The sequence below is a fragment of the Mustelus asterias genome, unplaced genomic scaffold, assembly GCF_964213995.1.
Source record: "Mustelus asterias unplaced genomic scaffold, sMusAst1.hap1.1 HAP1_SCAFFOLD_2555, whole genome shotgun sequence".
Lineage (NCBI taxonomy): Eukaryota > Metazoa > Chordata > Chondrichthyes > Carcharhiniformes > Triakidae > Mustelus > Mustelus asterias.
The window spans coordinates 37,513-48,114 of NW_027592500.1; the positions used below are offsets into that span (position 1 = coordinate 37,513).

General features: G+C 46.2%; 1 protein-coding gene across 1 annotated transcript; it reads right to left on the reverse strand.

The window, feature by feature from the left end:
* Window positions 1-2,123: 2,123 nt before the first annotated feature.
* LOC144489798 (histone H3.3A-like) lies at window positions 2,124-2,783 on the reverse strand. Its single transcript, XM_078207648.1, has one exon. It carries the CDS (start codon window positions 2,746-2,748, stop codon window positions 2,338-2,340), a length of 411 nt encoding a protein of 136 aa, XP_078063774.1. The 5' UTR covers window positions 2,749-2,783; the 3' UTR covers window positions 2,124-2,337.
* Between the last annotated feature and the right edge of the window lie 7,819 nt (window positions 2,784-10,602).

Sequence of the window (10,602 nt, forward strand, 5' to 3'; positions counted from 1 at the left end):
CAAACTCATACACACTAACACACACTCGCACACTAATTCACACATACATTAACTCACGCTAACTCACAAAGTGGCCGGAATTTTATGACCTCGGGCGAATCTCATAAAATCCCGCCCGAGGCCAGCGGAGAACTCCGTTCTGTGAGCCTCGCTGCCCCGATTCTGGGGCGGGCGTGGCGGTAAATTTCCAGCCAGTAACTTGCACACACACACGCTCACTAACAATTCCCACTCACATTAAAGCACACACACTAGCACAGTCACACATACGCTCACACTAACACACACTCATATTCACAGAATCACACTGATATAGGACTCATTAACTCATACTCATGTACACACACACATACACATACACACATGTACACAAAGGGCAATATTTTCACTTTTATGTACTAGACATCAGCTGCTGTTGTCTGTGGTACAGCAGCAGTTTATTGGGTAGGAATCAGCATGAATCTCAAGGATAAAAGGAAGCATTTTGTAATTGCTATACAGATGGGATACTGTCCAGAGGCAGTCTCTATCTTGTGTGGTGTTGGTTTGCTGACTGCTGGCTGCTTAGAAAGAGGGAGAGGGGACTTTAACTTTCGTCAACTATTACTTAAATTTGCCAAATGCACAGAGGGAAGTCCATGATTGGTTGTCGAATGCTGCCTTCAACAATCTCGAACAACATTACAATGCCTTTTTACTGATGTCACAGGGCAATACTCACGCTATAATGTCTGCTCAATGTTGCACAGAAATGGAGTTAAATAACCTGAAACCAGTATCAGCATTAACCAAGGCCCCAGAAAAGGGGTTTCAGTTTAAAACTGTTCTACAGCCAGGGTTAGACCAGGCTGAACATTCTGGTTGCCACACGCAGAATTCCGTTTTGATGTTCTCCCAGGTATTTGTTATTCTATATATAAACCACCCGAATTAGAATCCAGCCTCTAACTCACTCCCGGGATTCAATTATTTTGTACATAAACCATCGGAACCCCTCGCCTGGATTCCAGCCTGGAGCTCACTCCTGGGTATTTGGTGATTTTGTATATTTTATGTTGTCGGATTTTGATGAACTGTTTTGGCTGAGTTTGCACAAGATCCATCTCTGAGATCCTTCCAAAGCGGGTGCTGCTGGGGGAGAATTGCATGAATTCACAGAGTTAAGCATTAATCAGTGTAATTACAGTTTAACAATGAGTATGATATTCTGGTGGGCATGCGCGCACACACACACACACACACACATTCCAGTGTTACTTTCAAATAATTTATTGTATTTATAAGATTTAATAGAGAAATTGTACATGAATATGCAGAGAATGTCTGAAAAATGACACACTTCTTTATCCTGTTTCCTAACCTGAATCTTTTTACTCTGAGAGGTAATCATTTAAACAAGATATTTATCTGAACTTTTACAATTTGTATAATTTGCATTCTCTTATATAGCTCAGCTTTGTTCTGTACAGTGACAGAGGTCATCTGAAGCTCACCTTGGTATGAATGGACTTTACACATTAACTAGATCAGAACTTGCCGACTTTTGGAGTGTCGATTGCAGGTTCCTAACCCTTTGTTACAAAGTCATGGAGCGCCGGTTGTAATTCATGATGTGAGGGGGTGACCTAATCCCCAGCAAAGGTCAGCTCAAGTTTCTTTGACAGGAATCTGCACACGCTATTTAATTTGTTTGGATGATATTTGACTGTATGCGAGTTTGACCGTGAGTTTGGAAAGATTCCATCAATTATATATTATTAAATAAAGGGTATGCACTGATTAAAAAAATCCAGACAAACACTGCCTGCTCTGCAGGACCGCGAGTCCTTATTTCCCAATTCCATGTTGTCCAGGGGCCCAGCTGTTTCCCAACATCATTCGACAGATTCTGCTGGTGTCATGTCTCTGTCTCTCTCTCCCTCTCTCGCTCCCTCTGTCTCTTGCTCCCTCTGCCTCTCTCTCCCTCTCTCTGTCTCTCTCTCCCCCTGTCTCTCTCTCCCCCTGCCCCTCGCTCCCTCTGCCTCTCTCCCCCCCTGTATCTCGATCCCTCTGCCTCTCGCTGTCTCTGCCTCTCACTTTCTCGTATCTTTCACTTGATCTTTTTTTTTAAAGATACAAATGTTTTATTTTGCAACCTGAGCCAAGAGTTTGAAGGAATGTTTACAAAATGTTTTGCTGCTTCCACACTAAGTCACAATCAATACTTGATACTAACAAAAATACAAAATAAAGGCCCAGCTTCCACAAGAAGCCAAGTTTACAGTCCAATAAAGTTTTAGAAATTGTTTAAATGTCACTTCAAAATAGTTTGGAGAAAATGTAATGAAGCAAAGGGTTTTAAGCACGCTCCCCCCGGATCCGTCGTGCCAGCTGGATGTCTTTGGGCATTATGGTCACTCTTTTGGCATGGATGGCACACAAATTGGTGTCCTCGAACAAGCCAACCAAGTAGGCCTCACTAGCTTCCTGCAAAGCTCCAATTGCAGCACTCGGAAACCTCAGGTCAGTTTTGAAGTCCTGGGCAATTTCCCTCACCAGACGCTGGAAGGGCAGCTTACGGATAAGCAACTCTGTAGATTTCTGGTATCGGCGGATTTCTCGCAGAGCGACAGTGCCGGGCCTGTAGCGATGAGGTTTCTTCACTCCGCCGGTGGACGGGGCGCTTTTCCGGGCCGCCTTGGTGGCCAGTTGCTTCCTGGGCGCTTTGCCGCCGGTGGATTTACGGGCAGTCTGCTTGGTACAAGCCATCTCCGCTCACAGGGTCAACCTCACCGTCCGCAACAAGAGCCCGACTTTGCCAAGGCTCCTTCAGCAGAACCTTCTAAACCCACAGCGTCTCCTGTCTGGACAGGGACATCAGACACATGGGAACACCACCATTTCCAAGGTCCCCCCCAAATCACTCACCATTCTGGAGTCACATGCTGACCATAAGAACATAAGAACATAAGAAATAGGAGCAGGAGTAGGCCATCTAGCCCCTCGAGCCTGCCCCGCCATTCAATAAGATCATGGCTGATCTGACGTGGATCAGTACCACTTACCCGCCTGATCCCCATAACCCTTAATTCCCTTACCGCTCAGGAATCCATCCATCCGCGCTTTAAACATATTCAGCGAGGTAGCCTCCACCACCTCAGTGGGCAGAGAATTCCAGAGATTCACCACCCTCTGGGAGAAGAAGTTCCTCCTCAACTCTGTCTTAAACCGACCCCCCTTTATTTTGAGGCTGTGTCCTCTAGTTTTAACTTCCTTACTAAGTGGAAAGAATCTCTCCGCCTCCACCCTATCCAGCCCCCGCATTATCTTATAAGTCTCCATAAGATCCCCCCTCATCCTTCTAAACTCCAACGAGTACAAACCCAATCTCCTCAGCCTCTCCTCATAATCCAAACCCCTCATCTCCGGTATCAACCTGGTGAACCTTCTCTGCACTCCCTCCAATGCCAATATATCCTTCCTCATATAAGGGGACCAATACTGCACACAGTATTCCAGCTGCGGCCTCACCAATGCCCTGTACAGGTGCACCAGAACAGGTAAGGATTTCCATCCCTCCAGGACATCAGTGAATCAGATGGGCTTTTATGACAATTGGCAATGGTTTCATGGTGATCATTAAACTTTTAATTCCAGATTTTTAAATTGAACTTAAATATCACAGTCTGCTGTGGTGGAATTCGAACCCCGGTCCTCAAAACATTGCCCAGAATTACTCTGATGAAGTGTCATCCAGACTTGAAACGTTGGCTCTATTCTCTGCACAGATTCCCCCACAGTCAGAAGGGGAGAGAGGGGAGGGTCTAACACTGGATGTATCCAACCGGGATTTCAGGAGAAACATCTTTACCCAGAGAGTGGTGAGAATGTGGAACCCACGCCCACACAGAGTGACTAACAGAATTGCATTTGACAGGAACACGGGGGGAAAGGAGCAGGACGGTCCACTGAGGGGTGAGGTGACAAGAGGCGATTCCTGTGGAGCGCAAACACCAGCATAGACCAGTTGGGCCGAATGGCCTGTTTCTGTGCTGCACATTTTATATAAATGAATGGAGGGGTTCAGTAATAAGTGCACGTGCAGCTTGAGGAGTTTAATCACCAAACAGTTGGAAATCTCCCAGTTCTGAAAGGATTACAGAGTGACACTGGCTGAGGAAGTTAATTGTTGGTGGACTGAGTTAAATACAGGATTATCCCTCCTGTATTTACAGCTGGTTTAGGCTGATGAATGAGAGTCTGTTGCTAAAGGGATCATAGAATTTTACAGTATGGTCAGAGTCCATTCGGCCCATTGTTCCTATGCTAGCTGTTTAAGATGAATCCAATGAATCTCTTCCCAGGTCATTATCACATTAATGTTCAACCGCTTGAAATTCACAGAACTTCCACAAGGTGGCAGAATAAACACAGCACTGAGCAGAGACATTTAAACCCAACATCAACATAGAACAGGAGGTCATTCAGCCCCTCCAGCCTGTTACACAAGAACAGGAGGAGGCCATTCAGCCCCTCGAGCCGATTACACAGGAACAGGAAGAGGCCATTCAGCCCCTCGAGCCTGTTACACAGGAACAGGAAGAGGCCATTCAGCCCCTCCAGCCTGTTACACAAGAACAGGAGGAGGCCATTCAGCCCCTCGAGCCGATTACACAGGAAGAGGCCATTCAGCCCCTCCAGCCTGTTCACAAGAGGAAGCCATTCAGCCCCTCGAGCCTGTTACACAGGAACAGGAAGAGGCCATTCAGCCCCTCCAGCCTGTTACACAAGAACAGGAGGAGGCCATTCAGCCCCTTCTCCAGCCTGTTACACAGGAACAGGAGGAGACCATTCAGCCCCTTCTCCAGCCTGTTACACAGGAACAGGAGGAGGCCATTCAGCCCCTCGAGCCTGTTACACAGGAACAGGAAGAGGCCATTCAGCCCCTCCTCCAGCCTGTTACACAGGAACAGGAGGAGACCATTCAGCCCCTTCTCCAGCCTGTTACACAGGAACAGGAGGAGGCCATTAAGCCCCTCGAGCCAGTTACACAGGAACAGGAAGAGGCCATTCAGCCCCTCCAGCCTGTTACACAAGAACAGGAGGAGGCCATTCAGCCCCTCGAGCCGATTACACAGGAAGAGGCCATTCAGCCCCTCCAGCCTGTTCACAAGAGGAAGCCATTCAGCCCCTCGAGCCTGTTACACAGGAACAGGAAGAGGCCATTCAGCCCCTCCAGCCTGTTACACAAGAACAGGAGGAGGCCATTCAGCCCCTCGAGCCTGTTACACAGGAACAGGAGGAGGCCATTCAGCCCCTCGAGCCTGTTGCACAGGAACAGGAGGAGGCCATTCAGCCCCTCGAGCCTGTTACACAGGAACAGGAGGAGGCCATTCAGCCCCTCGAGCCTATTACACAGGAACAGGAGGAGGCCATTCAGCCCCTCGAGCCTATTACACAGGAACAGGAGGAGGCCATTCAGCCCCTCGACCCTGTTACACAGGAACAGGGGGATGCCATTCAGCCCCTCGACCCTGTTACACAGGAGCAGGGGGAGGCTATTCAGCCCCTTGAGCCTGTTACACAGGAACAGGAGGAGGCCATTCAGCCCCTTGAGCCTATTACACAGCAACAGGAGGAGGCCATTCAGCCCCTTCTCCAGCCTGTTACACAGGAACAGGAGGAGACCATTCAGCCCCTTCTCCAGCCTGTTACACAGGAACAGGAGGAGGCCATTCAGCCCCTCGAGCCTGTTACACAGGAACAGGAAGAGGCCATTCAGCCCCTCCTCCAGCCTGTTACACAGGAACAGGAGGAGACCATTCAGCCCCTTCTCCAGCCTGTTACACAGGAACAGGAGGAGGCCATTAAGCCCCTCGAGCCTGTTACACAGGAACAGGAGGAGGCCATTCAGCCCCTTCTCCAGCCTGTTACACAGGAACAGGAGGAGACCATTCAGCCCCTTCTCCAGCCTGTTACACAGGAACAGGAGGAGGCCATTCAGCCCCTCGAGCCTGTTACACAGGAACAGGAAGAGGCCATTCAGCCCCTCCTCCAGCCTGTTACACAGGAACAGGAGGAGACCATTCAGCCCCTTCTCCAGCCTGTTACACAGGAACAGGAGGAGGCCATTAAGCCCCTCGAGCCTGTTACACAGGAACAGGAAGAGGCCATTCAGCCCCTCCTCCAGCCTGTTACAGGAGCAGGGGGAGCGCATTCAGCCCCTTCTCCAGCGTGTTGCATAGGAACAGGAGGAGGCCATTCAGCTCCTCCAGCCTGTTGCACCATTTGTTGAGATTACGGCTGATTTGCAATCAAACACCTTTCTCATAATTTTTAATACGCTTGGTTAACGTAAATCTATCAATCTCAGATTACCATTTGTGGACGAGAGTTCCAAATGTCTCCTGTTATTTGTGTGTTAAAATAGTTCCCAATTTCACTCTGGAAAAGGCTGGCTCTATTTCGTTAATGTCTACACGTTGTCCCTTAGCTCTAGATTTCCCAGCCAGTGGAAATCGTTTCTCTCTGTCTCCTCCCCCCCTTCCAGTTCCCCCAAATATCCTGAAAACTTCAATCAAATTGCCTCTTAACCTTCAGAAAATAAAGCTCTAATTTGTGTAATCCCTGCTCACGAATTAACCCTTGAAATGCAGCAATCATTGCGGTAAATGTACACTGCCAAGTGGGTACATCCTGCCTAACGTGTAGTACCAGAACTGCTCACAGTAACTCCAGGTGTGGTCCAACCAGAACATTGCAGAAATGAGATGAAAATTCTGCCTCCTTGGATTCCTGATATAGAAAATAAAGTTGATTTATTAACGTCACAAGTAAGGCTTACATTAACACTGCAATGAAGTTGCTATGACCCTAACCAACACGTCTTTCAGAATGTGGGAGTAAACCAGCCGGGTACAATTTTGTCTTTTAAAAAGCATTTAGACAGTTACATGGGTAAGATGGGTACAGAGGGATATGGGCCAAATGCGGGCAGTTGGGATTAGCTTAGGGGTTTGAAAAAAAAGAGCAGCATGGACAAGTTGGGCCGAGGGGCCTATTTCCATGCTGTAAACCTCTATGACTCTCTGACACCCGGAGGAAACCCACGCAGACACGGGGAGAATGTGCAAACTCTGCACAGATAGTGACCCAAGCCAGGAATCGAACCCGGGTCCCTGGCGCTGTGAAGCAGCAGTGCTAACCACTGTGCTACCTGAGAAACTCGAAACTAGAAACATAGAAATGAGAAGCAGGAGGAGGCCATTCGGCCCTTCGAGCCTGTTCCACCATTCATTATGATCATGGCTGATCATCAAATTCAATATCCTGATCCCCCCCTTCCCCCCATACCCCTTGATCCCTTTAGCCCCAAGAGCTATAGTTAATTTCCGTGTGAAAGAGGCAGCGTTCCTTTAACCTGTCAGATTATTTGCTCTACCTGCTCAGGACATTTTAATGACCTGTATAGCTGGAACCCACTCTTGGGACCTCCACTGCTTATAGTTTTTCACCATTTAGGAAGTCCCCTGTTCTGTCCTCCAAAGTAGGTGACGTCACGTTTGCTGAATTGAGATCCACGTTTGCCCTTTCACTCAGTCTATTACAGCCAGAAACACAACAGAACTAGCAGGAAATGGAAAGATTTTTGCCCTGAGAATGTCAAATGGAACTCATGGAGACTGCTGAACACAAACAGCATGAGAACCACCCGACCTGTTCAATCGTCCCAGAAATTCCCCAGTGTCAACAGGGAAATTGTGTGAGTGAGTGGGCAAGATAAAGGTAAATGGAATCTAATGTGGAAAATGTGAGGTCATAGAGTCAGAGAGGTTACAGCATGGAAACAGGCCCTTTGGCCCAACTTGTCCATGCCGCCCTTTTTTTTCAACCCCTAAGCTAGTCCCAATTGACCACATTTGGCCCATATCCCTCTATACCCATCTTACCCATGTAACCGTCTAAATGCTTTTTAAAAGACAAAATTTTATCCGCCTCTACTACCACCTCTGGCAACTTGTTCCAGACACTCACCAGCCTTTGTGTGAAAAAATTGCCCCTCTGGACCCTTTGGTATCTCTCCCCTCTCACCTTAAACCTATGGCCTCTAGTTTTAGACTCCCCTACCTTTGGGAAAAGATATTGACTATCCAGCTGATCTATGTCCCTCATTATTTTATAGACCTCTATAAGATCACCCCAAAGCCTCTTACGCTCCAGAGAAAAATGTCCCAGTGTATCCAGCCTCTCCTTATAACTCAAACCATCAAGTCCCGGTAGCATCCTAGTAAATCTCTTCTGCACTCTTTCTAGTTTAATAATATCCTTTCTATAATAGGGTGACCAGAATTGCACACAGTATTCCAAGTGTGGCTTTACCAATGTCTTGTAAAACTTCAACAAGACATCCCAACTCCTGTATTCAATGTTCTGACCAATGAAACCAAGCATGCCGAATGCCTTCTTCACCGCTCTGTCCACCTGTGACTCCACTTTCAAGGAGCTATGAACATGTACCCCTAGATCTCTTTGTTCTATAACTTTCCCCAATGCCCAACTATTAACTGAGTAAGTCCCACCCTGGTTCAATCTACCAAAATGCATCACCTCGCTTTTATCTAAATTAAACTCCATCTGCCATTCATCAGCCCACTGGCCCTGTTGCAATCTGAGATAACCTTTTTCACTGTCCACAATGCCACCAATCTTGGTGTCATCTGCAAACTTACTAACCATGCCTCCTATATTCTCATCCAAATCATTAATATAAATGACAAATAACAGTGGACTCAGCATCGATCCCTGAGGCACACCACAGGTCACAGGCCTCCAGGTTGAAAAACAACTCTCTACAACCACCCTCTGTCTTCTGTCAAGAAGCCAATTTTGTATCCATTTGGCTGCCTCACCCAGGATCCCGTGAGATTTAACCTTATGCAACAACCTACCATGCGGTACCTTGTCAAAGGCCTTGCTAAAGTCCATGTGGACAACATCAACTGCACTGCCCTCATCTACCTTCTTGGTTACCCCTTCAAAAAACTCAATCAAATTTGTGAGACATGATTTTCCATTCACAAAGCCATGCTGACTGTCCCTAATCAGTCCTTGCGCCTCTAAATGCCTGCAGATCCCATGTCTCAGAACATCTTCTAACAACTTACCCACTACAGATGTGAGGTTCACCCGTCTATAGTTCCCTGGCTTTTCCCTGCAGCTCTTCTCAAAGGCACAACATTTGCCACTCTCCAATCTTCAGGCACCTCACCCGTGGCTATCAATGATTCAAATATCTCTGCTAGGGGACTTGCAATTTCCTCTCTAGCCTCCCACAATGTCCTGGGATATACTTCATCAGGTCCCGAGGATTTATCTATCTTGATGCGCTTTAAGACTTCCAGCACCTCCTTCCCTGTTATATGAACACTCCTCAAGACGTCACTATTTATTTCCCCAAGTTCCCTAACATCCATGCTTTTCTCAACAGTGAATATGGATGAGAAATATTCATTTAGGATCTCACCCAGGTAATCCACCTTGGTTGAAGGAACAGGTGTGAAGAATATTTCCTGACAGCCGATATTCCGGCGGTTCAGGGTTTCCACAATTGCATTTTCCCACTTTCACAAAATGCGAGAGAGGTGAGTTCTCATCCTACGCGCAGGACTATGAGAGACATTAAACTTTATTAACTTATTGACAAGCTTATTACAGAACCATCTGACAAACAATATGCTTATAAGTGGATAAGTACATCGCAACGTTAATGATTATATCAAGTCCTAGTTCTGCTACAGAATTCAATAAAACTTTAAAAATACAATGCCACAGCTATTAGCAATACCCATCAATATTCAAAGTAACACTTGACCTAAACCTCAAGTGAATCAGTTGGCTTTTGGATAGAGAAGCTGTCTGCTTTACAATATCCAACTCCTCAACAACTGGAGGAATATTGAGGGGCTGTTCCCAGTTCCCTTCTGCAATATTCCCGCAGTTCTGAAAGGAAACTGGGAGAGTTATATGCTTCTAAACCATCATTCTTTACCAGCAACGAGTGTTTCCTCTTTGATTAACTTTTCCTCTTGGATTTGTCCTTATTATTCTCTATTACTTAATTGTTAAAATGGTTTTTTATCCACATTGTGAGTCTATATATGGTCATAATGTTCGAAAATACACCGTCAATATCATTCCTGTTTAATTCCATTGGATCTATTTTTATAGAAATGATTTCAAACTTTTCATAGGAGAATAGATTTTTAAAGTCTGTACTTCTAGTTTGCTGAGGTAGGATCTCAGAATGTCTCCTGAATGGATAAGGAGAGACAATATCTTCATAAAAGCTTTTAAAGTTCCTTTAAAAACATCAGAGTTTTTTCTTATCTGTGTTTAGTGTGAGGAGTGTGTGAAAGGTTCTGCTGTTATTTTATGTGTGGCACAGACATGGTCTATTCAACACCTGTTGGACCAGTGCTGTCAGCAAGAGCTGCTCCTGTATATTCCTAAAAACATCTGGGTAAAACTAGCTGTACATTGTCCACGTCCTCAGTTCTGAAGCATTATGTCCTAAATACATCTGAATTCTATCTATTCAGTCACACATTTCTTTCATAGGTTAAT

Coding starts and splice junctions, on each gene's coding strand:
- LOC144489798 (XM_078207648.1), bottom strand. CDS start 2,748: ATGGCTTGTACCAAGCAGACTGCCCGTAAATCCACCGGCGGCAAAGCG.